This window comes from Dothidotthia symphoricarpi, assembly GCF_010015815.1.
Source record: "Dothidotthia symphoricarpi CBS 119687 unplaced genomic scaffold P153scaffold_10, whole genome shotgun sequence".
NCBI classification, from domain to species: Eukaryota; Fungi; Ascomycota; class Dothideomycetes; order Pleosporales; family Dothidotthiaceae; genus Dothidotthia; species Dothidotthia symphoricarpi.
In genome coordinates this window covers 447,004-471,016 of record NW_022985017.1, presented here as the reverse complement: position 1 = coordinate 471,016, position 24,013 = coordinate 447,004, and the positions used below count along the sequence as shown (strand labels likewise).

Genomic DNA, 24,013 nt, shown 5'->3' with positions numbered 1-24,013 from the left:
GTTTGGGAAGACTTTGAGATTTGGAACAATGCATTCCGATGTTCGATGCTCACAGGCACCTGGAGTGCTGAGTATATCATCACGTCCATGAATAGGCGAGACATGCGTCAAGGCAGCTCCCAGATTGCGCCATCTTGTTATTCATTGGCAAGAAAATTATTCGAGCAGAAAACTCAATACGTCCAGCCCTGCGCTTCATCGTACAAGCGCTCGATATCCTTAACTAGATCCTCAGGCTTCGACCCATCGTCGCAGTCCTTCCACTCCCCGCCATCATACACACAGCGGACCTTGTCGTTCAGCCTCACGGTACAGCTCGTCTTCACGTCTACATCTGCGCTGTGCTGCACGCTCTCCCGCAGCAGGTGCATGCCATACGCGCCTGTGTCCTTGCTCATGCACTCGTTCAACACGTCGAAGTCGAGGCCGTGTTCCAGCGCGCAGTCCTGGACGAGCTCCTTGCGGGGAATCTGCTCGTAATCGCTAATCAGGCAGTTGGAGAAGCCGAGGTGGAGTTTGGGGTCGGGGTACGAGGAGGCTGCGCAGAGCATGAGGATGTTGCCGAGGCATTCAGTCTGGCCGTGCATGCATTGCACGCCGTCGTCTTCGTTGGTCAGTCTGTGGCTTGTCAGTCTGGGATCGAGATGGCTGGGGTACTGGAAGTGCGCGCGCGTATGCAGGGAAGCCTGGGCAGGCTGGGGTGGAGTGGAGTGCGGGAGAGCGGGAAATGCACGTACTGGCCGATGAAAGACAGTCTGAAGTCGACCTTGTCGGACACGTCTGACATGGCCGGGACGACGAGCTTGTTGAGGCAGTCGCGCGCGTCGGGGCATTTCGACCTTAGTATTATTAGTATCATGCGTCATGTCCCAGCTTGCTTCCCAAAACTCACATGATATGCACTTCCAGCGGTACTTTTGTATGCGCCTCCGCATGCTGATGCTCGCAGTTCCATGTCCTCGCCAGCCAGAAGAAGCCCGCCAAGATCATGAAGGCTGCGACGTGAAATCTAGGCGAGCGCCTGGGGCTCGGTAGGAGAGCCATGGTCGCGTCCGCATTCACATCTTCCTGCGACTTTGTCTGGGGGAGAAGGGGCTCGTTCTTTTCCATGATGGGCGGCGGGGGGCCTGGCTGCTTATGTAGTATGAAATTTCGGTTGAGGTAGGTGCAGGTGAGAAAGAGGCCAGAGCTATCTATCTCGATCGGCGTAAGGCGGCTGAGCGCCACAAGCTGAATCTATCTCACGACAAAGTCGAACGCGCAGATAAAGAGTAGCTAGCTATGGCACGAACATGTACGCCGTTGACGTTACTTGCGCTAAGAAGCGTCCGTTGGTTAGCTTTGCATGTGCGTGTCGTCGTTGTCGCGTTTGCGTCACGAGTGGTGACTTTCCCTTTCGTTCTGCCTTTCAAGTCGGAGGGGTCTCCTACCTTGCACAACAGCACCCCCACAGCCAAGTACGGTACCTATCACGGCGTTTCATTTTCCCGCAAATAGCTAGGCATACTCCTTCTGATGCAACCTGGCTTCCTATGGCAGGCTACACAAATCCCACCTCGGCGCATACAGCAATTACCTCGCACGCGCGCGTGCTCTTCTCGAGTCCATTCCTTTCTTTGTTTTGATTTCCTTCGCTCTACTCCTTACCGGTACTCAAAACCAACTCACAACGAAATCAACCATATTCCAACCTCAATTAAGCCCTGCATTTAACATACAGGCGCCTTGACTCGCCTTCTTTTCTGCGGTACTTAGCCCTACGGTAGTCGAGACCGTAATGGCTGGACCGAGAACACCCGAGCAACGCGATGCTACTAACGACGCTCTCCAAGCCTTGACTGGTTTCATCAATACGAGCTCGTTGCTCGATTTGGCCAACCGATTCGCCGAGACTTATACCGATTTGGCCAAAACGTCGACTGATCACTTTCTCGTCACGCCAGTCACTGCATTGCCGACTGGCAAGGAAAAGGGCAAGTTTCTCAGCATCGATGTCGGCGGCACAAATTTAAGAGTGGGATTTGTTGAACTGGTGGGAGAGTTGGATGAGCCTGCAACGAGTGTGCATGAGAGTGATATGAATGGAAGAGATGTATTCGCGAAGATCAAGAGAAGTCATGAGAAAAATTGGCCAATTGGGGACCACTTGAAAATGGATCATGCCGAGGATCTGTTTGCGTGGATTGGAGATTGTATTGCTGAGGTGGTTGAAGATGCACTCGAGGACGCGCCAGTGACTGAGGGCATGGAGTCTGCATTAGGGGAAGAATTGCTGTTAGGGATAACTTTCAGCTTCCCTATGGCGTGAGTTTTAGACACGGCATGGTCGTGTATTGGTATGCTGATGTACTTTGCAGACAGACGCGCCTCTCAGAAGCCACACTACTGCCCATGGGCAAAGGCTTCGCAATCACCTCCGACCTCAATCTGGGAAAGATGCTCCTCGCTGCATACGCACGCCACTGTGTAGATCCGACAACGAACGGCGAATCGAAAAAGAGCAAGCGCTCCCGTCTGCCACGCATACGGGTTGCAGCTATCACCAATGACACGGTAGCAACATTTGCGTCACTGGCGTACGCGGTGAAGGCCGCTCCCAACAGTCGGGTAGCGATGGGTCTTATAGTCGGAACGGGAACTAACGCAACTGTTCCAATGAAGTTGAATGATCTGCATCCTGCCAAGAGAAAATACCTCTCGAACCCAGATGCTGTAGACACAGTCGTCATCAACACAGAGTGGACGATACGCGGTACAGACAAACCCTTGATTGACCTGAATATCAAGACCTCGTGGGATTTGACACTCGACGCGAATAGCGAGGCACCCGGATTTCAACCTTTCGAATACCTGACTGCCGGACGTTACTTGGGTGAGATCGTCCGACTGGTCTTCGTGGATATCGCCTCTCGGCAACCGGGAGGGGACGTGCCACCATTACTCCTGAGCAAGAATGCTATTCTGACGAGATTTTTGTCGGAGGTTGTAGCGCGAGCAGATGATGTCACATTAACGAAAGCACTGGAGACCCAGTATCCTGCCATAAACCCATCGACACCGTTCTGGACATCAACGAGAGTCAAATCAATCCGAGACATTGCGCATGCAGTCCAGCAACGGTCTTCCGCACTGATAGCAGCCGCTTGTGTTGGTCTCCTGAAGTGCGTGCGAGACATTGAAATCGACCACACCCCGAAACCCGGGACAAACGGCAAGAACACGTCAGCAGGCGCAGAACATGACAAAGAAGAGCTGGTAATCGCGTACGCAGGCGGAACGATATCGCAATATCCTCAATGGTTGGAGACATGTCAGACATGGATCGATATTCTGGTCAAGGAAGGATCGAAAGCGAATGCATCTAAGAGAGTCGTCTTGAAGGAGGCGCTGAATGGCGGGATTATAGGTGCAGGTGTTCTGGCAGGGATGGGCATCGACTGAGGTTGGTCGATTCATGTCTCAGAATTACCCAATAGAGAACTCGTCCTTAGCTGCTGGATACAGAAAGGATGAGGCGGCCTGTTATTCTCAAATCACGTTTATGATGTGGTGCTCGCACGTCAAAAGTTCGTGTCTATTCTTCTTCACTTTCGCAGCTATACACGATTCGAGGTTCATTCCTATGTCAAAGTCATCGTCAAACTTTCCAAATAGGTAGAGTAATTCTTCCTGTCGCTCCGTAAGCAGAGATGGCCGGGGTAAGCAGACAAACATAGCAAGCACACTAACATCGACATCAGTGAACCACGAGCAAGCAACACCATTCAACGCAAACATGTCGACACCCGTTTCCTGCCCATTCATCGTGTCTCTCAAATCACAGTAACAGTTCGCACTTACACACTCAAATAGCTTCGACTTATACCACCATGTACAACCCAAGCAGCATTCCATTTTCTACTCCTCTCCATCTCCGCCTCCCGTACTTTCCATCCCCATCACACCCCCCCAATCGCCGCTCCAAGATGACCTTCCTCCCCCTCCTCGCCGCCCTAATCGCCCTCTCCTCCACCGTCAACGCCCACCCCCACCACCCCTGCTACCACAGCCCCAACACCCCCGCCCCCGCCAACCTCCTACCCTGCTACACCCCAACCCCCTCAACTCACTACTCCTGCTGCCTAGCAGGCGACACCTGCCTCGACCACAACGCCTGCTCCTCCGCCCGCACGGGCACAACCTACCAGTACGGCTGCACGGACCGCACATATCGCGACGAACACTGTCCGCAGAAATGCAGCCTCGATACGCAGAAAAGTGAGTGGGTTGGTCTGGTGTTTTGCAATGGGGAATATGGTGCGCTGAATGATAGCTGGGTGTGTCGGCATCCGGATACCTGCGATGATTGCCCGACTGGGACGGGGGATGCTGCGCTCGAGGGGGTTGGGAGCACGGAGTGTGCGGATCTGGAGTATGTAGCGTTTTACGCAGGGGATACGCTGAGTGAGGTTGTGGGGTTGCCTGTGCTATCTGATGTGGAAGGGTGGTGGGCGGAGTACGCTGATCGTATTTCGTCGACATCAACACCGTTTCCCTCAAACACAACATTCACCACCAGCCCTGGGTCCAACTACTCCCACCCCGCCCATCCAACACCCCCCTCCTCCGCAACACAAACAGCACCACCGACCACCACCCCCGAATATCCCGAACCCCCGCAGACTAAACCCAAATCCACATTCTCCCCACTATGCACCACCATAGCCCTCAGCCTCGGAATCCCCTTCCTCCTCAGCTTGCTGGGCACAGGCGTGTACTTTTACCTGCACTTGCACCACCGTCGGCGACGGGGTAGACGCCAGACTCCGCGTCCCCCAACCGTCGAGAAGCGTGAGTCCGTGGAGAGGTTTGAGTTGGAGGGGTGCTCGCCGGTGGCTGCGCAGATGCCGGTACGTCCGCTGCCGTGCTTGGGGGCGCCGTTTGTGCAGCCGCAGTATGTGCCTGGTGAGGGGGAGGGGGAGGGGGAACAGGTATTCTACCAACCGCAGATGGGGGTTGAGCCACAGTATGCATCGTTTGAACAACGAGATTACGGGACGACTGAGCAGACGTATTACCAACCAAGCTATGTACAACAGTACACACCACACGCTCCGTTCACGTATGACGAAGAGCAGGTTGCTGGACGCGAGGGCTTGTGTGGGTGTGTTGAAGGGCCGTATCCGGTCGGTGGGAGTAGTGTGGCACGCATACTCGGTGTGCAGCGCGAAGATGCAGTATGAGGTGTGGTGAAGAGGTTGTGAGGAGATGATTGGAGAAAGGGTGTGCGTTGCGACGTCGACTCGACAAAGGGATAGTGTGGGATGAGATATATGTAAGGCTACATCATCAAAGAGAATTTTTGTTTCTCCTTAACAATGAATACACACTACGATACGATACGATACATTCGCGGAAAACAGCCAAGCAGATAGTCCCCACCACCACCCTCTCCAGAAGATACTGTACAAACCCCCCACCCTCCATACCCTACAACCGCGCCATCTCCCCCCTAGTCCTCATCCACCCCGCCCTATCTTTCCTCTCCACCCCAGTCCCACCCACCACCGCCCCAGCCCACAGTTCCGCACCCACCATATCCGCCAACTGCAGCACACGCGTATGCACCGTCGCGCCATCACGGCGATTCTTCCCCTCCCTTCGACTAAGGCTAATGCGTTCCGCGAAGCGCCAAAGCGGGCCCGCGGGGACGATAGTCTGGTCTGCATATATCCCCGCTGTTGCATCGTCTTCAGCTACAACATCGGCTTCGGCTTCGGTTTTAGGTTTACTGTCTGTGTCGGTTGCGTCGGCTGCGCGTCGTTCCGGCACCCATCCTTCCGCTAGTCGTATCGTAGCCGGCACGTTCTTGCCTTTTGCTTTCGTGACTACGATCATGCCTTCTTCTTCGAAGCGCGTGTATGCGTTTTTTAGTGTTTCCTTGTTCACGGCTTCGAAGTAGCTTAGGTCGCCTTGGTGGTAGAGGGTTTTTCCGAATAACTGGGCGCGGTCTTGGACTTTTTTTAGGTCGAGAGCGGCGGCTGGTACATGCGCGTCTGCATCTCCATCTGTGGATGCGTGTGTATTAAGCTGAGAAGGCGGCGTAAGCATCATCAACGACAGCGCGCCCAACCACGCCGCCTCAACAAACGGCCAAATCAAAAAACAATAAAAGTCAAAATTCTCGCGCCCGCTCGCGCGCTCCGCATCGCTCAGCTCCACGAACGACACGCTCCCGGCCTCGTCGCGCGAGACGGTTATCACGCCGTCGGATTCCAGCCCCGTGAGGGTTTTGGCCAGGTTGTGGTCCAGGCCTTCTGTGGGGAAGATGAATTCGCCGCGGAACAGCTGTGAGAGGAAGAAGACTTGGGCGTGGAGGTCGGCGTAGGCGATGCGTTGGTTTTTGGGGCCACCGCCGCGTTTTACTGTTGTGTAGAGGGCGGCTGAGACGAGGGATTGTAGGATGAAGAGGTGGATTGTCATGTTGCGGTAGAAGGAGAGTTGGAATCTGAGGATTTGTCAGTGTTGAGGAATGTGTGTGTGGGGGATGGGGGATGTACCTGTCGACGGCGTAGAAAGTGTCTTCTGGTAGTCCGGGGACAAGGCCTACTAGACTTGATCCCAAGACTTCGAGCGCGCGGTCTACGACGACGCTGGTGGGTAGGTTGCCAAAGTGCGCTACTCGCCCGCCCTGTGCTGCTCCATGTTAATACTCATCCAACTGCTCTCAACATGAAGTACAACTCACCACGCACACGCTCACTCAGCCACTCCACCCTCCTGATCAACTCGCTCTTCCCCACGCCCCGCCCCCTCAGCGTGAGCAGCACGGTGCCCACCAGCGCAGTTGGCATCACGACCGATACGTCGTTGATCTCGGACAACACCTTGTACCCCAGCGTGCGCAGCAGTCTAAGGCGATCCTCCTTATTATCGAGCTGTTGCGGCATCTTACTCATGCGCTCGCGCTGCTGATTGATGAAAGTGCGCAGCGACCACGGCTCCTGGAAGCGGACATCCACGCGTCCGAGTTTCAGCGATAGAACGGAGGACGCAGAGAGGAAGTCCATGAGGTTTTCCTTAGGCTTAGGTGTACCGAGGAGTTCGCTGATATACGAGCTGTTCATTGTCTTGTCAGCTTAGTTATCATGTAAATTCCAAGTCCAAGTCCAGGGAATGCGGGCACATACTCGACCTCAATAACCTTATCATACTGCGTCGACACAGGACAAATAATCGCATCCTCGACCCTCCCACTCGCAACACTATCCAGCATATAGCTCAAAATGCCAAACTTGGGCGGCAACAACTTCCCCGTGCGACTCCTACCCCCCTCAACAAAGCACTCGAGATTATACCCCGTAGCAAGCAACGTATCGATATACGCCTGCACAACCGTCGCATACAGCTGATCGTCCCCAAACCCCCTACGGATCCACATCGCGCCCGCATGCTGCAAGAAATATCCCACGCCGGGGAAATTCAGATTATCACCCGCCACGACGGTCGGCAGCGCGAGGCCAAGCCGGTAGCAGATGATCTGCAGACTGACGTAGTCGACGTGCGAGCGGTGGCAGGGCAGGAAGATGATGGAGTGTTTATCGCGTGCTGCTTTCTCCGCGACGGCGCGGAGCCGCAGGACTTCCTCGCTGGAGACGTGGACACCTTGGTGGTAGGCGCGGGTTAGTAGCTGCGTGGCGAAGTAATACGCGCCGCGGATGAAGTTCTTGCTTTCCATCTTGCAGATCATGCTGTCTGTCCAGGAGTCGCAGACTTGTAGGAGCGAGTCTTCGATCTTCTTGCGCCGCTGCGAACGTTCATCCTTGCCCGTTAACAATCCAGCCTCGACCTCGACGCTGATGCGCTTCCCCGCTAGCTCGGATACTTTGTCCACAAGCATCTTGCTCCCCAAGACCCGCGCTTTCATGTCCTCGCTAAACCCTGTGTAGAACTCCGGCTGCCCGATGTGCTCGTCGAAGGACCGCCATCCCGAGCCGGAGAAGTGCAGCGAGACTTCGCGCAGGAAGTCTAGCGGAGATGATCGGAAGCGCGCCATGCTGTGGATGAGGCCGCGGTCGGGCGCTTCGTTGTAGCCCGCGGCGTGTAGGGAGATGTTGTCTGCGGCTGTGATGGCGAGGTCGGGCGCTTGTTCGGGCGGTGCGGGTTTGGGAGGGGACGTCATGGTGGGTGGTGGTGGTGGGCGGGAGTAGTCGTCGCCGTCGTCCTGCGCGGTTCGTGTGCGTGGTATCCGTCCCAACGTCTCGCAACACAGTATATTCACAAGCAATCCGCTTCCAGAACCAATTCCAATTCCCTCAACACTTTCATACACCTCGGGTATATCCAGCTATATCACAGCGATAAAGAAACTCATAACATCATCAGCAACAATAAAAAACACGTGTGTAGTTAGGAGAGGTCGAGGTTGAGGCGTTGAAGGAGATAGTGTAGGTAGGTTGTTTGAGCGTCGACCCACTTCCCCAGTTTCGTCCAAACATCCTCGGCCTGGGGGAAAGCTACTGGGCGGGACCCGCACCGCCTCCGATTCGCTTGCCGTTTATTAGCATGTCCTCCTGCCATGGAAATAACATCTAACGTTGGACTTGATCATGTGGAATAAAAATACTGCATATTTTAATATCAAACAGGGAGACTCTCACATGTCGTGATAGTGTTTGATTTTCCAATGTAGCCATCACCGCCTACTTCATAAGTCTATCCGCCTCCTCCCCACTCTCGCTCTCCGTCTCATACTCGCTCTCTTCCTCACTATCCTCCTCATCCTCCTCATCATCATCCGTCTCCTCCTCACTGCCACTCTCCTCTTCCTCCTCCGCCAACCAATCATCCAGCGTCTTCTCCTTACCCTTCTCCTTCTCCCTCTCCCTCGCCGGCGCCCCATTCAGCGTCCTAGGCGCCAACACACTCTCCGGCGCCCTACCACTCCCCGCCGCAGCATCAAGTCTCTCAGCCGCAGACATAGTCTTAGCCGCTTCATAAGCCGAAGTATACGTCGACGAGGTCTCTTCGCGAAGCGCCGGGTCCGGTTCCTGACCCTCCTTAACCCACTTCGGGATATCTTCGTAGCCACGTAGTCCGCCAACACCGCCTTCATCGCCAATGACGAGACTCGCGCTGCCGAGAACGTATCCCTTCCGTGTTTCGCTGGGGCTGGGGATGTGCGGAACGGGTTTTGGCGCGAGCAGAAGTAGCGAGGCGAGTTGGGTGGAGGTAGGTGTCGCGAGGAGCGCTTTGTAGACGCGTGCGCGGTCGCGGAGATCGTAGGACGTATCGTATCGTACGAGCAGGAGGATGTAGTTATACAACGCCTCGATTGGGTGAGGTTTCTCCTGCTCTTGGGGCTCGGTGGGTAGCGGTGGAGGCGCTTCGAGATGGTCATCCCGGAAGCCGCCGTGTTCTTCTTGGAAGTCGTCCAGGAGTGAGGGAGATGGGTTTGGTTCTTCTTCGACTTTGGGTGGTTCGGGAGGCGGATTGGCGCTCAAGTGATGCACGTAGACCTTTGCTGCTAACAGCACGATTTGGAGCTTTGCGGGTTCGGCTTCATCTGCGAACCCCTTCGCCAGGATGCGCAAGACATCTGCAGCGATGTTGTTTTCTGGATCGAGGCCTGCAAACTCGCCAACCAGCCATATGATGCTGGCTCGCGCTTGTGGGCTCGTTGCTGCGTCCAGATGTTTAGCTAACCGGACTACAGTCGTTCGGTGTGCATCCGGGTTGCGCTGGATGAGGTGTCGAATCACCTCGAGGGACTCGGCCACCAGATGGGCATCTGCAGACCCAATATGCTTGAGCAAAAGCTTGAGACACCTTGCTGACGTCTGTGGGCTCGTAGCCGGGCTTTGAGAACAGCGTCCAATCGCCCGAACTGATTCCTTTACCAGAGCTGCGTCCAGACTCCCGGAGTGTGAGAAATGGCTAAGCTCAGCCAGTATCAAGCTCTGCAACCTCGGTGGCGCGTGAGGAAAGATGAGCGTGAGCAATTCCAGCTTCAGACGCCATATATGTGGCGCATCTGTTGAGCGCACCAGAAAATGCGTGTAGTACTTCACAAACGGCTCCGGGTGATTTAAACAGACCTGTACGACGTTGTACAGCGCTATATGCTCGATGTCGGCTGCTGATCGTAGAAGCGAAATCAACGGTCCTATGGCCAGAGACAAGTATTCAGGTGTGCCTAAGTAGAGGTATGTCCTCGCGACCGCCATTACTACGGCTGCATTCCGAGACTGGAGAAGAGGCTGACAGGCTTTCAGCAGCAGTTCGAGATCAGGATCCAGCACCGCAACTTCGTCCATATCCTGCTCTTCTTCCTCTTCCTCCTCACTCTCGTCATCGTAGAAGCCCTTTGTCGATTTCGCAGGTTTTTTGTTTGTGGTGTTCGTAGTTCTTTTGACCTTTCTGATCCGTCGCGGGAAGCACTTGCGCGCATAGACCATCATGAGACGCAGAGTAGCCAACTGTCCCCACTCGTCCATATCACCTAGTTTCTGTACCAAGGAGCGGTAATGCGGATGTATCAGATCCAACCGGTCCGGGCAAATCTCCAGAAACGCTGCGACTGCTGCACCTGTCACAAAGTACTGCTTGTCCCCCAACAGCGTCGAAAGATATTCCAGCAGCTGAGGCTCCGTGTTTGGGTCTAACCTGTAGCATTTTGGTATAGCCAGAGCCGCTGCTCGCCTGACTTGAGGTGACATGTCTCCTGCGCCTCGCTTGATGCCCAGGCTCACAATCTGGCTGATGACCGGTACCCGAATGCCCGACATGACGCGCAACGCCAGGGCGCGAAGTTGCGGGTTCTGGTCTGTGAGCGACTTCTGTATCGTGTTGATGGAAAGGAGCGCGGTGTCCGGTTCATGCTCGGCATGCTGGAGGAGGTATATGTATACGAGCTTCTTGACGGGGAGGGACGGGGACGCGACGTTCTTGATTACGTGGGAGAAGAAGGGCAGCGTCTGCGAGGGCGGCTGTCGATAGGACATCTAGCATCTCCACAGTCAGCAACGCCGTCTCATCTCATACCAGTCCAGACCCGTGCAGGTGTAGGTGACAGTGGTGGGGCAGTTCGTACAGTGACCACCTTCCGCAGCCCCTCGAGCACATCGCGCTCCGACCGGCTGTCGAGGAGCTTCTTGAGCTGGCCCGAGGGCAGGATGCGCGTCGGCGGCTTGCGGGCATTGCTTGCGTCGCGGGCAGCCTCGAGGGTGAGATCGCGGGCTGTAGAGAGAGACCAGTGAGCAAAGGTGGACGGATGCATAGCAGCAGGGCACCACCGCGGGGGAAAGGACAGTGGCAGGCTCTGCGGCAGCAAGGAAAGGGACTCGGCATTTACCTGTCTCCAGCAGGCTCGAGATGCGACTGATGGACTCCATGGCCGCCTACTACGCCCCAAGCAGCGCGTCGGTCCGCAGTGCACGCGCACGTTCGCGCCTAGCTTCCACTCGGAGTCAGCGGCGCAAGAACGCTGAGACTATGCAGAGGCAGGCCCACGGATGTCCGGGCGGGCAGAATTGTGAAGGTGTTGATGTGCCTGGCGTGCATTGGCCGACCACGACGTCCTTGGTGGGGCGAGCGGAGAGGGGAGCTTCTCCGAGTGGAGTCAAGTCCATTCCACCCCCAGCCTCCACACTGACAGCAAACTGGACACCACATATGGCAGCGGACTTTCAGCTGCTTGACCTGGCTTGTTCGACATGTCCTCGGCGCCGTCGGTGCTGTATCCGCTGACGCTGCCTGCGCTGCTGGACTACATCCTCACCACGCAGTCTGGCACTGCACCCACGACTCTGATCATCTGCTCGAGTCGCGACACTTTCCTACACGACCTTGTGCATTTACTACAGCAAGGTGATGACGAAGATCAGAGCCAGGTTCAGCAAGGGAGTCTGCAGCAATTGGTCACGCCTACGCTCCATAATCTGTTGACAGCTCGGCATGTCAAGCTTGCCTTCTGTGGGTCTGTGCAAGCTCTGCTGGCCTTCTTGACAGCATATGGCCGGCCTGACACTGAACATCTTGTTGACGTCGAGGAGGGCGCGAGACTGCTGCTGGTGAATCCACTTGCGTTGCATGCATCAACGCCGTCATTCTCAGCCCAGGGACTATCACGAACATTTGCAGCAGCCACGGAGACAGCGCTCAGGACACGCGTTGTGCTCCAGGTCGTCGAGTGTCAGGGAATGCGCAGAAGTGTGGAAGAAGACTCTGACCAGGACACGGACATGGCAAACGGGGACGAGCAGCCCAACATCGCCGAAGAAGATCCTTGGGAGCAGGAACTGTCGATCCTGAATGTCTCGGCACGCAGGTTCGGCTCGGGCACTGCCGACAGGGCGTGGGCTGGGCGAACCGTCAAGGCGAAGAGAGTCGCCGGACGCTGGTTCCACTTCCACAAGCTCGACAGTCACCACGTACGCGAAGCCCCAGGATGAACATAATGAGAGTTGAAGCTTCGAAAAGAAACCATCTGTTCGGATTTGACATGCTACGAAATCCTATATCCTTGCTCATCGACATCGTCAGCCGTCCAATCGTGATTTTGCGGGAGCCTCAGCTGCCCTGGATATCCAACACTTCCAACTTAGATGCACTTGTATCGCCCGTCTTCTCGTTCCAAACACTCAACGCTCAGTTCCAGTCCTTCTTGATGTCGAAAGACCACTTGAACTGCAAATGAACGTGGTTGTCGTCGTCGACAAACTTGGAAACGGCGGTGTAGTGGCCACGGCCGAGCATACCAGAGGGAGCCGTCTCAGACTCGACTATCAAATCTATCAGCACAATACCAGACAGCCAGCTTTTGGACTACACTCACACTTCTTCTCGTAAAAAGGCTTCTCCTCTGTGCTAGGACCATAGCTTCCCTATTTTTTTATTAGCCCTTCTCAGAACCTCACACCGCGACCACCGACTTACCATCATCTCCTGCATCTTGCTGCTCACACCCATGCGCGTGACCTTTTGCAGGTACTTCAGCCCCGCGAGAATCTCATGCTGCACCTTGAACTGCGCCTTCATGCGGAACGTCGCGCCCTCCTTGATTGTGAACGGCTTGCTCTCGAGAGCCTCGACGGCGCCGGGAGATCGCAGGTCGATGATTATGTCGGGGCGGCCTTCGACCTCGAGGCCGAGGCTGTGGATGATGCATTTACGTGGGTCCGCAGGGTCGGAGATATCCTTGCCCTGGCCGAGACCGAGGGAGGCTTTCCATTTTTGGAGGGACTCGTCGTTTTGGTCTGAGGATAGGGAATTAGTGGGTAGATAGGTAGGTGGATGGTGGTGTTGTTGGGCTGTAGAAATGGAGGTGGAGGTGCAGGTGCAGGTAAGACAGGGAAGGTGGACATACCCAGCTTCTGGTACTCATCAATCGTCTTCTTCTCACCGACCTTGAAGCCCTCGGTCTGCTCTGCATGCAGGTCGTCGTCTTGGTGATCGCCGGCCATGATTACTGTAACGTGTAGCTGGTGATTTGTTCGGTGTAGCTGAAGAGGCAGTTCTGTGCCACGTCGAAGGAGTGGGGGGGAGATGTCAAGCGTGTTTGGCGCGAGTCTCGACGCTGGTGGGGCATTCACCGCATCTATGTGGCTCGCCGCAGCTTATTGGCCGGGTTCCTGAGCTGTGGGTCTTGGGTAGGTGAGCTGTGAGCTGTTCAGCTAGGGAATGCAGACACGAGCTGTAGATTCTTTTTTTGAAGAATATGTTGAGGTATGTATGTGTATTCACAGGTTGTTCAATGCAAGAGTGTCAAGATCCCCGCGGGTTCGACAGGCAACCCTGTACAATTCACCTCGTATCGATATCTTCAGCCTTGCTGAGGGTGAAGCCAGTGCGCTGGAATAGCCATGTCAAAGAAAAGCGCAACTACACGAGACCTTCCTATGATGTGTCTAGAGCTGAGACATGTATTGTATTGATTTGTTTGGTATGTCATGGGCTTTGCGACAGCCGCGCGAGATGCAAAGTCTTTGTCCATCTGCATAGAAACCACTCAAGCGCTGGCTAGGAGGGCTCAGTCTGGTGGGATAAGCTGTTGCTGGGCTTTACGAGTAGTGAATGCAGCCCCCAGCACTCTACTGTGACACGCGAAGTCCACAATGCGTCCGAGACGAAGTCGATAGTTGAGACGGAGTGTACAGCACGGTATGTCGTCGCGCTGAGGGAACAGACGCGTGACTTGATCTCTTCAATTTCCCATGTCGCGCTATCGTGTTTAGTTTCGATCGCGATGGAAAGCCAGACACCTGACGAATGAGCAGAGACTGGAGCAATGGGCGGGCAATTAAAACTGCCATGGCGGGTGTCTTGGAGCACGATCTGGGGAAAGGCGGCTGGGCGGCTGGGAATAACAGCGCCGAGACGCTTACCTAGTACAGGGATGGCGACAAAGTACCGCTCCTTCCTCTCTCTTTCTCTTCGCTCGTTCCCCACCGTGCACCAAAGTCGCGTTATCACAAAAGTCGCGTTATCACGAATTGTCGCCTAAGCAGTCGTGCCCAGCTGCTGCATTCACCGCGTCGACCCACCTTTTTCGTTTTCGCCAAACGCGCGCAAACCACGTCGTCACCGCCGCTCGTCATCCTTGCGACCGACTCTCTCTGCGCGCGCCTCATCTAGCACTACTCACCTTGTAATACCATTCATAGTCGCGATAATGGGCTCTACACGCGTCCTGCCCGAGAGGCACAACCCGCTGCTGGCGCCGCTCGATTCTGCTGGAAGTACGTCACGTCGGCGCGTCGCATCCATCGCGACAGGTTTGCTAACATTGTCGCGCAGTTGAAAATCTCATCGAGAGGCGCCGACTGGGCCAGACATACCTCGTGGTCAAGACTGGCATCGCCGGCGTCACCAACGCGACAAAGGCGGACAACATGGGCTCCTTTGACTACGCGCATCTCAGGGTTCCACTCCCCAAGGACCTGACCGGATCGGGCATCTTCAAGCTCAACAGGAACACGGCATTCCCAGAGTCGTATTTCCTGATGGTACGCCAATGAGGACAATGTGCTGCCGCGGGCGCAATCGGCTAACGACACGGACAGCGACGCAGCAGCGACGGACTTGTCAGCTCAACGGGCATGTTCAAGGCGGCCTTCCCATGGGCGTCCTTCGCTGAAGAGGAGGTCGAGCGCAAATACCACAAGACCTTCCCCGGAGCGGATCCGGAAGAGATTGCTGGTAGCGTCTGGATCTCGCCAGAAGAGGGTGAGTGAATGTCGCGGCAACGCACATCCTAAAGGAATTCATCGCTGATGCTAATCTCGCCACAGCACTCGCTTTGGCTGAAGAGTACTCGATGTCGCAATGGGTTGAAGCTCTGCTCCACCCCGCCCCCATAGAGAAGGGAAACAAAGACAAGAAGGACCTCCCAATCCAAGCACCACCCGTGTTCGACTTTGAAAGTGCTCGTCCCGCTCTGCTTCCACCCCAATCAGACATCTACACAGGCCCGGCAAGATCCACCCGCTCCGCCTCACCCAGCAAGATGGCAACCCCAAGGCGACGCATTGCCACACCGCGCAAGGCGCGGGCAACCAGGAACGGCACCAAGTCTGACATCCTGAAGGCCGAGGAACTATTCGGATCCGTAGCGTCGACACCCGGAAGCGCGCTGCAGAGGGAAATCCTGAACGGCGCAACACCGCTGAAGGCTACGAATGGCCATGCCGACGAAACCGACGACGACGAGATCAAGGCCGGGAACGTGCGCATCCAGGTAGAAGAGACAGTCGAGACAAGGGGCAACGTGGAGACGACGACAACCAACGTCAAGGTCGACGTCCCACACGACCACCCCGCGCTCCCCGAGCCAGAAGACCCCTCCAAGATGATCGAGGAGGCAAAACGCATGGTACAAGAAGCGCAGAAGCTGGACGGCACATCCTCAGCCATGACGACAAAGCGCAAGGTCGAGGAGATGATCGAGGAAGAAGAGATGATAGCCGAACGCCCCGCCAAGCTGGCCAAAATGTACACGACGGAGCAGAAGCTGATCAAGGAGAAAGTCACACGGAGGGCGATGGTCGGTGTCGCTGTCATGGGCGCTATTGTGTACGTCTCCCCCTCACTCATTCTGGTTCGGAAAGAATCAAGCAACTAACTCATCCGCAGTGGCGCATTCCAATACTTCATCTAGCGGAGCATCTCACAGCTCGGTCTCTGTCTTTTTCTCTCTTCTACGGTGTACGCTTTTAGTCTGGTCTGGTCTCGGTCTCATCTCGTCTCGCGCATGGCATTTTGGGTACATACTTTGAAACTTGTCTCCCACTCCATTACGCCTTTGCACGTGCTTCTCCCGTCTTTCTACCCGCTTCGACCAGATACCAGACTCACACCCCAATTCATCCATTCATCCATCCATCCATTTTCGACCTTCTGTTCACAATCTGGCGCAAGGTATGCATGCGAATCTGCGGCTTTTTAGGCTTTGCTCTGTTTTTGGGGGTGTTGGGGGAGTGGAGAGGGGTAAAATCTGAAGGGTTGGATGGGGATGAAATGGGGATGGTGATTGTGCGGCGGTTTGTGCCCCTTGTGAGGGGAAGAAGGTAGTGGTTATTTTAATGTCATGGCTTTTTATTGTGTTTTGTGGGCTGTGCTTTGCGGAGGGTCGTTTTCTGGTTGTTTGCTTGAGGTTTTTGGATGTTCATGTGTATGTGTATATACGCGTATAATGAACTCAGCATATAATCATCACTGCTCATCGAGGTCTATTAAGTTTTGATATTCCTGTGCACGTCTTTGCTGTCAGCATAAAATAGTTCACTTATCTCATCTCTGTTACGTGCCTGATCATTCGAAATAACACATATGAGCCTGGTAGTCTTCCTGTATCGCATCTAGTCAAGTAAGGTGACTACATATCATCAACACAACACACCGCGCCAAACCCTCCAATAAACAAGTCGCTATATTTTATTCATAAAACCCACCACATTTGCGAGCCCTTCCTTTGTCATCCGCGTAGTCTCACGAATAAAACATGACAAGATGTGATATAAGAGCGGCAGATCTCCACTTCGTAGAATAACAGGATGGAGTAGAAAACGTTTTGTTTAGGGCAGTCAGTGGGAACAAGTGTTGTAAAGATGGTTTTTGGGGGAGAGAAGAGGGAAATTTTAGTGGGGAGATAGATGGTAAGTTGGTTGTTGTGCATGGGACTGAGCAGTGTAGAGTAAAGTAGAAAGTCTTGTGTATATTTTGTTAACAGATAGCTGGGTTCCGGATTTTAAATGGCATTTATCTGCTTCTCTCAAAGGCATGAACACGCCGAATATTAATATACAGCATGGCAGATGGATATGTAAGTAGATGGGTAGGCAGGGGACTTGGAGGATTTGTCTTTTGGGGCTGTCTATATTATGCTTCGTGATACATATTTTCGAAGTGCGTTTTTGTATTAAGCAATATTCCCATGCCTCATTCTGGTAGTTCTTGCCTATTCTTCTTCTTGAGGGGAGGGGTTCGACGAATTTCTAAAACCAAATGTAGCTAATCGCACATTTGATATGGAAGAGGGAGGTGATGAATAGTAGATATCGCTTTGTTTCTGGCGTAATCACTAATATGAGATTGACGTAGGATGTCGTTTCTTCTAACCATCACAGTCCTCAGCTGGCTATCAAGGTTCTCAAAAAGCCTGGTATAAAGCATGAGCGTCCACCCATTCCAAGGCTACTGCATCCGCATTGTAGTCTGGCCCTTCATCCATATGCCCAGACATGGTGGCTTTCTTTCCTCAGCCCCGTGCTGGCTAGTTGACCCCGGACTTCCCCCGCATCCGTACTTCGTCCTGACAACCCGTGGAACTTGGTCGTATCCACAACATTACGTTTGGAATTGCTGCAGGGGTTTGAAAGCTCGGCTTCTGGACATACTCCTGGAAGCTCTCCCGCGGTTAGACCGTACAGACTTTGAACGTTTGTGTAAGAGGCCACTCATAGCAACCACAAACTACACAGCTTGGGCCAAGTACGTTATCTCGAGAAGTCTTTTCCACTGTACTGTGAAGGAAGACAATGGTGGGAACATCGAAGTGCGGACATGTTCCACTACCCCGCGATTGTCAACGTACCCTACAGGCCTCTGCATTGCAGCGCGGAAAGTTCCAGGTAACGCGTCGTGTACTGGAAGACTATGATTGGGCAATTGTGTTACTCCTTGGGGATACGAGGGTACGTGGCTTGAGGCTGCAGGCCTTGCGCAGCATGTCTAGCATGTTGATCAAAGTACGCAGGCCTTGCGCTCGTCCGATCCAACTGACTGGTGTAGATGTCTCGGTCCCCGGATGTCAAGTACTCACATGATCTGTGTTGGACAAGATGGTTGGAGGATGGCCAGATGGAAGTCGTTGGACTAGCCAGCCGGGAGCGCACAGACCATCCATTTTGACGCGGGGGAGGAGCTAACGAGCCCTGCACGTTGTAAAAGGTTCAACCCTTGGTCTGCGAAGTCCCGAGCAATTGACCTTCGAATGCAGTGCATGCGACGCAGTTATATTATCGCCTTCTTCATCAAACGATCGCTGATGATGGCATGGTCGAGTGATGCGATGTCAGGAGACACGTCTCGAAAGGTTGCCTGACATCCAAACCCCTCACGCCACATCCAAAGATCCACAACCCCTGGTAATGATGAGATACCCTAGCGCCAAAACATGTTAGTCCGCCCTAAACACGGGTAGTCCACTCCACTTAGGTCGGACCTTCCCATGCTGTCAGGTTACCTATCTTTGCTCCCACCTGTCCGACGCATCATCATCCGACAGCTTCTCGACCAATGCCAAGTTGTATCTACGATTTGTACCCCTCTACCAGATAGCTGCGCCGCAAGTGCCCCACCATGACTGGCCAGTGGGCAATACAGGCAAGAATAATCTTGCCGGCCCGATGGACAGGAGATCTGAGTAGTAATGGACGAGAGGAACCCACTACTATCCAGAGCTTGCAGCTTCACTTGGAAGATTCTGCAATGGGTAGCGAGACCCTGACGCGCATCTCCCACGAGGTGGGGTCATCGCCTTGAGCTCTAGGCAGTCGCAGATCCAACTATATAAGACCTGTGTTTCCCTTGACACTGAACCATCATCACACAACGATCAATCAAACTTACTTCTACACTCAACACTCTCCAAACTTTCGAGCATTCACTCCATCAACATGTCTACTGAAGTTCCTACCGAGCAATGGGCACAGGTCATTGACAAGACCGGCGGCCCCGTCGAGTACAGGAAGATTGCTGTTCCAACCCCAGGCCCTGATGAGGTTCTCGTCAACATCAAGTACACTGGTGTCTGCCACACTGATCTCCACGCTCTGAACGGCGACTGGCCACTGGTGAGTACTTACTTCTCCCAACATACAATGTCATGACGGTTGTCTAACAAAACTACAGGCCGTCAAGCTGCCTCTGGTCGGTGGTCATGAGGGTGCGGGTATCGTCGTTGCCAAGGGCGAACTCGTCAAGGATGTCCAGATTGGCGACCACGCTGGTGTCAAGTGGCTGAACGGCTCCTGCTTGCAATGCGACTTCTGCCAGCAGGCCGACGAGCCCCTCTGCCCCAAGCCCGAACTCTCCGGATACACCGTCGACGGTACATTCCAGCAATACTGCGTTGCCAAAGCCGCACACATCGCTCGCCTGCCCAAGGACATGGCCCTCGATGCCGTTGCACCCATTCTCTGCGCCGGTATCACCGTCTACAAGGGACTGAAGGAGTCTGGCGTGAAGCCCGGTCAGTGGGCTGCAATCGTCGGCGCTGGCGGTGGTCTCGGATCTTTGGCCCTTCAATACGCAAAAGCCATGGGCGTACGCACAATTGCCATCGACACAGGCGACTCGAAGAGGAAGATGACCTCTGAGCTCGGTGCTGAGGTGTTCGTCGACTTCGCTACATCCAAGAACCTCGTCGCCGATGTACAAGCTGCCACCGCCGATGGTCGTGGTCCTCACGTCGTCATCCTCGTTGCTGTCAACGAGAAGCCATTCCAACAGGCTGCCGAGTACGTCCGACCACGCGGTACCGTCATCTGCATTGGTATGCCAGCCGGTGCCTACCTGAAGGCCCCCGTCTTCGAGACTGTCGTCAAGATGATCCGCATCCAGGGTTCATACGTCGGAAACCGAAGGGACGGTGCTGAGGCTATCGACTTCTTCGCCCGCGGTCTGGTCAAGTGCCCCTACCAGGTCGTCGGTCTCTCAGAGCTCCCAATGGTGTACGAAAAGATGAAGCAGGGTGAGATCGCTGGACGCTACGTCCTCGACACATCGAGGTAGATGTACCCAGCATTGGGCAGTAGAGTAGTATTTCTTAGGTGGGTCACTGGATGGGGGTGTTTTAACGAAATGGCTGATTAGCCTTGCTGTATATACGGAAAACAAAATGAAATTCACAAACTTTAAACTCAAGTCTTTGCCTGCTGCCATTTTCAATTGTTCTACGTGAGCCAGTGGCTCATGTCTGTCTTACACTGCTTACGCTTACTTCTGAGTGACAGCTGGCCCTTGGTCCGATATTCTTTCCGGCTCGCATGTTCAATTCTTTCTAGATAAGCCACCGTCGTGTTTTGTTGGGAAGACAGGGGATTTTGTGGGAATCACTAGCAGTACAAAACTGGATCAGTGGCATGACAATGTATGATCAAATCGTGTCATCTAGAGATTTCTTGATGGTCTCACTATTTGTGCTGTACTGATTTCTGGTGTGGGAGGTATTACACTTGGGACAAAAATCTAGAGGTTGAGCATCTGGTGACGAGGTTAAGAGTGTGGTCGCCGAAGATATGGCATAAAGATGGGGCTGAATGTGGGCGTGAGCTTAGAGTTGGGTTTGAGCTGCGATGTCGGTGGTGGTTTGACGATATAGAAGTAGTTATGGGATTGGAAAGTAAAGACTGTGTTTATAGACTATCTGCGATTCAATAACCTGAGAATCAAGTCAAGGAGGTAGAGCTTTTGATTAAGGAGGTTCGTGGAGTCTATCCCGGTGATAGATCAATAGCAAGGTGGGTTACAAATACATGACGCAGACCGTCTAGTAGAGCGAATTTTCAACAAGTGATTGGCCGACAAGATCCTCCTGAGCCTGCCTACACGATCCCAATATCCATGTGGCTGAACTGGGCTGGCTGTGTATTATTATAAGTTGTTCGGATGGAGTCGATAAACAAAAGAAATGCGCAAACGATCATCTCAAACGTTCTAAGCTTCAAAGGGGGTGGCGCCCATAAGTATCAAGTCGTAAAATCGTAAAGTCATAAAGTCGCAGGGGTTGTGTCGGTAAAGTAGAGTTGCGTAAGCAACTACAGTAAGGCGGTTCGGAACTGGTTCGATTGTTGGTGTTCATATTCATTAGGGCGCCAACCCCATCTGCAACCGTATGATGACGATTACCTCAAGTAGTGATGTTCCTTTCAAGTCCACGTTCTCGATTCTCGATCCAATCCGTATTCAGCATCGCGTTGGATAGCCTTAGGAGCAGGAGCCACTCCATGTTTTACTGCTTTGTGTCGTGCTAGATTCTTCTTTTGTGCCACGCTCTCGTTGCAACCTTCGATGTCGCAGGGATATCTCTTGCCCTGGTGTTTGGTCTGATTGTGTTCCCTTAGTGATTTTGCATGGGGGTAGTTTTTGGAGCAGACTTTGCACGAGTATAGCCTGTGCTTCCCCAAGTGGTTGTCCAGCTGTCGTTGCTGTGAAAATCTCTTTGGGCATCCGTTTACTTTGCAGACAAAGCTAAATGCGAGAGGTTGTATAGGTTGTGGAGGTACATGACATCGAGGCTTTGGTCCTCGATGTATTTTCAAGTCTTGGCTGTTTGAAGAACCCGTATGTGGTGGTATTTGTTCGAGTGATGCAGTATTAAGCAGCGAAGGCGCGAACCTTTGCGTGCTATTAGGTAGAGTGCTGTTATGATGTTCGGCTGAGCCATATTGTAGGTCACCAGCACACGGTGTGTCCCAAGGAAGGGCGAGCGTCATAGATGGACTGTGATCGACGATCGAGAACGCAAAACATTCAAAACCAGGGCCACCAGACTCTTGAGACGTTTCTGGGAGATACCAAGGGTAAGGGGCATCGTATGAGCTTCCATGTCCTGATGTACAAGATCTGTCAAAAGAAGATTGGTCTGGAATGTAGATTGGCAAGTTGTCGACACCGTTCGCGATCTCTCCGGTGTTTGATGGCCATTGGTCTGGAACCCAAGCATTGTAGCAATCGTCAAGATGCGGTTGGAGAAGCTCAAAATTGTAGTTTAGATGATCATAGTGACCTGCCGAGATTGAAGCAGCGCGAGGCTATGGTAGCCTCGCGCTACGTCAAGAAGATGTATTGGTAGGGTGCTGCTGATCTAATTAGTACCATGCCTGCAATGACGCGACGATTGAAGTGACCTTGAGACAAGATGAGATGAATTGAATTGGGAGAGGCGTAAGAACTCGAGAGTTTGAGTTTGGGCACAACTAATGCGGGATTCAATCTTCTTATGTTGGGATGTGGAGGCTGAGTTTCATCTGATTGGTACTTATAAGGGGCCTCTTTGAAGTTGCACTAACCATATGTGGTAAGCGTCTACCGACCCGCAAAGTTTCTTTACGGGAGACCCTTCATCTTTTTCCATTCGGCTGTTGAACTAGTAAGACACAACGATCTTTTTTGCCTATGATGCTAAGGCAAACACCCCTTGTTGCAAGCGCCGAGCCTCAAGCCGAAACCAGGCGTTGCCACAGAACATAGGAGCAAAACGTAACACTACCTGAAGATAGCATACAATGTTGCAATATCGTCGCCGCCGAGGGGGCCCTGCCAGGCCGTGATTAACGCACATCGTCTATATGGGATTTGTGTGCATCACTGTAAGGCTGATATACAGAACGGCCATGTTTCAGCCTCGGTGCCGTTGGATATGAGAACAGAACTAGGATGAAGCCTCTAGTATCGTCTGCCAACGATACCGTTGAGACCCCCTTGTCATCGCCGGAAATCCAATAGAGTGACCATCTTAAACCCCTCAACGAAGAGATCCTCCAGCGTGTGTCGTCATATATATTCTAATACCTTGTTCCATGAGTAGTGTAGTGGAAGTCCCTGTGAGGCCCTCGTTTAATACCCAAACTCATAATGAGACCCTTCGTTGTTTTTCAGAACCGTAGAGCTATAGGTGAGAACGTGAGTGTATAAGACGCGGTCTGCGTTCGCTGGTTTTCATTCCACCAACAACTCAACAAACTCAGTATCTGCTCAAACAATCCTTCAATGTATGTCAGCGTTGACTCTTCAGCCCCTTCAATTGCTTCGACTTCGGCAAATGACTCTATCGAGAATCAAGGAACCATCGATCTCGCTACAGAAATTCGCCAGTTTTTGAGCCAGACACGCTTTCGTAAGCTTTTGTCATTCCATGAAAAGACTGCCACTAGAAGCTGATTTTGGGGAAGACAAGTCATCTGAGCTCCCGCAGAACCCATGGACTGTACCTGCGGGCCACTACCTACGATCAGATGGTAGCGTTGTCCATATTGAAGGCCCAGACCGGTTTCGAAGGATTGCTGCCAACGCTAGTGTCAGTTCGAGTTTGTAACACCAGTCTGGAGGTTTCCAGAAAGTGAAAAGAGGTAGAAATGTTGCAAAGACAGAGATGTATATCGAAAGATTGGGGATAGGAGTCTTAGAACTTCTACGAGTACGGCGAATGGATTCGGCGGTCGTAGTTTGATTGTCTTAACATTACCGCATGACTAGTTGTCGAGGAGCTTATGTTCATGGTATTTGTGATGCGGATGAAGGACAGACGAGTTCGTAAGGAGAACTGAGAAGGAACAGAGGCCACTAGTCTAGAAGCAGTTTAGACTTGACTAATCCAACCCACTCCTCCACCTCTCTCCACCTCCAAGAAGGACCCACGTATATAACATCTTTCAACGACCGCTGTTCGTTAACAAACTACTTCTTCATTTCGTAATCGAGCAAGTTACCATCATAACTACCTGACCTGTGGATTACCTTCACACGAGGCAAT

At 53.3% G+C, this 24,013-nt stretch overlaps 11 protein-coding genes across 11 annotated transcripts; 7 read left to right on the top strand and 4 right to left on the bottom strand.

The window, feature by feature from the left end:
- Window positions 1-33: 33 nt before the first annotated feature.
- P153DRAFT_366766 (uncharacterized protein) lies at window positions 34-1,394 on the bottom strand. Its single transcript, XM_033668123.1, has 3 exons — window positions 893-1,394; window positions 738-839; window positions 34-618 (listed from the first exon to the last, which is right to left on the bottom strand). Coding segments are annotated over exons 1-3 (549 nt in total). The 5' UTR covers window positions 895-1,394; the 3' UTR covers window positions 34-173.
- A 383-nt stretch (window positions 1,395-1,777) lies between these two features.
- On the top strand, window positions 1,778-3,441 carry P153DRAFT_290783 (hexokinase-2; the record flags this gene model as incomplete). Its single annotated transcript, XM_033663731.1, has 2 exons — window positions 1,778-2,304; window positions 2,358-3,441. The coding sequence occupies 2 exons, from the start codon at window positions 1,778-1,780 to the stop codon at window positions 3,439-3,441; spliced, it is 1,611 nt and encodes a 536-aa protein (XP_033523757.1).
- Window positions 3,442-3,612: 171 nt separating this feature from the next.
- Window positions 3,613-5,287, top strand: P153DRAFT_18433 (uncharacterized protein). Its single transcript, XM_033662394.1, has 2 exons — window positions 3,613-3,654; window positions 3,741-5,287. The coding sequence occupies exon 2, from the start codon at window positions 3,870-3,872 to the stop codon at window positions 5,220-5,222; it is 1,353 nt and encodes a 450-aa protein (XP_033523756.1). The 5' UTR covers window positions 3,613-3,654; window positions 3,741-3,869; the 3' UTR covers window positions 5,223-5,287.
- A 182-nt stretch (window positions 5,288-5,469) lies between these two features.
- On the bottom strand, window positions 5,470-8,428 carry P153DRAFT_431333 (glycerol-3-phosphate acyltransferase; the record flags this gene model as incomplete). The annotated part of the gene is made up of 4 exons (XM_033672890.1): window positions 7,170-8,428; window positions 6,728-7,098; window positions 6,540-6,675; window positions 5,470-6,487 (listed from the first exon to the last, which is right to left on the bottom strand). Exons 1-4 carry the CDS (start codon window positions 8,159-8,161, stop codon window positions 5,470-5,472), a joined length of 2,517 nt encoding a protein of 838 aa, XP_033523755.1. The 5' UTR covers window positions 8,162-8,428.
- Window positions 8,429-8,592: 164 nt separating this feature from the next.
- On the bottom strand, window positions 8,593-11,547 carry P153DRAFT_431332 (ARM repeat-containing protein). Its single transcript, XM_033672889.1, has 3 exons — window positions 11,333-11,547; window positions 11,072-11,217; window positions 8,593-10,982 (listed from the first exon to the last, which is right to left on the bottom strand). The coding sequence occupies exons 1-3, from the start codon at window positions 11,370-11,372 to the stop codon at window positions 8,682-8,684; spliced, it is 2,487 nt and encodes an 828-aa protein (XP_033523754.1). The 5' UTR covers window positions 11,373-11,547; the 3' UTR covers window positions 8,593-8,681.
- Window positions 11,548-11,693: 146 nt separating this feature from the next.
- P153DRAFT_385574 (uncharacterized protein) lies at window positions 11,694-12,431 on the top strand (the record flags this gene model as incomplete). Its single annotated transcript, XM_033670443.1, has 1 exon — window positions 11,694-12,431. The coding sequence occupies one exon, from the start codon at window positions 11,694-11,696 to the stop codon at window positions 12,429-12,431; it is 738 nt and encodes a 245-aa protein (XP_033523753.1).
- Window positions 12,432-13,488, bottom strand: P153DRAFT_366761 (E set domain-containing protein). Its single transcript, XM_033668122.1, has 4 exons — window positions 13,346-13,488; window positions 12,916-13,235; window positions 12,815-12,863; window positions 12,432-12,761 (listed from the first exon to the last, which is right to left on the bottom strand). The coding sequence occupies exons 1-4, from the start codon at window positions 13,440-13,442 to the stop codon at window positions 12,628-12,630; spliced, it is 600 nt and encodes a 199-aa protein (XP_033523752.1). The 5' UTR covers window positions 13,443-13,488; the 3' UTR covers window positions 12,432-12,627.
- A 1,162-nt stretch (window positions 13,489-14,650) lies between these two features.
- On the top strand, window positions 14,651-16,135 carry P153DRAFT_375853 (apses transcription factor-like protein; the record flags this gene model as incomplete). Its single annotated transcript, XM_033669610.1, has 5 exons — window positions 14,651-14,717; window positions 14,776-14,984; window positions 15,042-15,204; window positions 15,270-16,050; window positions 16,111-16,135. The coding sequence occupies 5 exons, from the start codon at window positions 14,651-14,653 to the stop codon at window positions 16,133-16,135; spliced, it is 1,245 nt and encodes a 414-aa protein (XP_033523751.1).
- A 1,342-nt stretch (window positions 16,136-17,477) lies between these two features.
- Window positions 17,478-18,268, top strand: P153DRAFT_18335 (uncharacterized protein). Its single transcript, XM_033662384.1, has one exon. It carries the CDS (start codon window positions 17,648-17,650, stop codon window positions 18,134-18,136), a length of 489 nt encoding a protein of 162 aa, XP_033523750.1. The 5' UTR covers window positions 17,478-17,647; the 3' UTR covers window positions 18,137-18,268.
- An 886-nt stretch (window positions 18,269-19,154) lies between these two features.
- Window positions 19,155-20,271, top strand: P153DRAFT_385571 (GroES-like protein; the record flags this gene model as incomplete). Its single annotated transcript, XM_033670442.1, has 2 exons — window positions 19,155-19,331; window positions 19,390-20,271. The coding sequence occupies 2 exons, from the start codon at window positions 19,155-19,157 to the stop codon at window positions 20,269-20,271; spliced, it is 1,059 nt and encodes a 352-aa protein (XP_033523749.1).
- Window positions 20,272-23,214: 2,943 nt separating this feature from the next.
- On the top strand, window positions 23,215-23,824 carry P153DRAFT_366758 (uncharacterized protein). The gene is made up of 2 exons (XM_033668121.1): window positions 23,215-23,377; window positions 23,433-23,824. The coding sequence occupies exons 1-2, from the start codon at window positions 23,251-23,253 to the stop codon at window positions 23,573-23,575; spliced, it is 270 nt and encodes an 89-aa protein (XP_033523748.1). The 5' UTR covers window positions 23,215-23,250; the 3' UTR covers window positions 23,576-23,824.
- The last annotated feature ends 189 nt before the right edge of the window (window positions 23,825-24,013 follow it).

Excerpts from the sequence above, each read along its gene's own strand:
- P153DRAFT_18433 (XM_033662394.1), top strand. The coding sequence starts at position 3,870 with ATGTACAACCCAAGCAGCATTCCATTTTCTACTCCTCTCCATCTCCGC.
- P153DRAFT_18335 (XM_033662384.1), top strand. The coding sequence starts at position 17,648 with ATGAGCGTCCACCCATTCCAAGGCTACTGCATCCGCATTGTAGTCTGG.
- P153DRAFT_366761 (XM_033668122.1), bottom strand. The coding sequence starts at position 13,442 with ATGGCCGGCGATCACCAAGACGACGACCTGCATGCAGAGCAGACCGAG. Across the intron at positions 13,236-13,345 it reads TGATGAGTACCAGAAGCTGG|ACCAAAACGACGAGTCCCTC; the intron begins GTATGTCCACCT and ends CCCTATCCTCAG. Across the intron at positions 12,864-12,915 it reads GCAAGATGCAGGAGATGATG|GGAAGCTATGGTCCTAGCAC; the intron begins GTAAGTCGGTGG and ends ATAAAAAAATAG.
- P153DRAFT_431332 (XM_033672889.1), bottom strand. The coding sequence starts at position 11,372 with ATGGAGTCCATCAGTCGCATCTCGAGCCTGCTGGAGACAG. Across the intron at positions 11,218-11,332 it reads CTCGAGCCTGCTGGAGACAG|CCCGCGATCTCACCCTCGAG; the intron begins GTAAATGCCGAG and ends CTCTCTCTACAG. Across the intron at positions 10,983-11,071 it reads GGCTGCGGAAGGTGGTCACT|ATGTCCTATCGACAGCCGCC; the intron begins GTACGAACTGCC and ends TGGAGATGCTAG.
- P153DRAFT_366766 (XM_033668123.1), bottom strand. Across the intron at positions 619-737 it reads AGACTGTCTTTCATCGGCCA|ACTGACCAACGAAGACGACG; the intron begins GTACGTGCATTT and ends GACAAGCCACAG.
- P153DRAFT_366758 (XM_033668121.1), top strand. The coding sequence starts at position 23,251 with ATGTATGTCAGCGTTGACTCTTCAGCCCCTTCAATTGCTTCGACTTCG. Across the intron at positions 23,378-23,432 it reads TTTGAGCCAGACACGCTTTC|ACAAGTCATCTGAGCTCCCG; the intron begins GTAAGCTTTTGT and ends ATTTTGGGGAAG.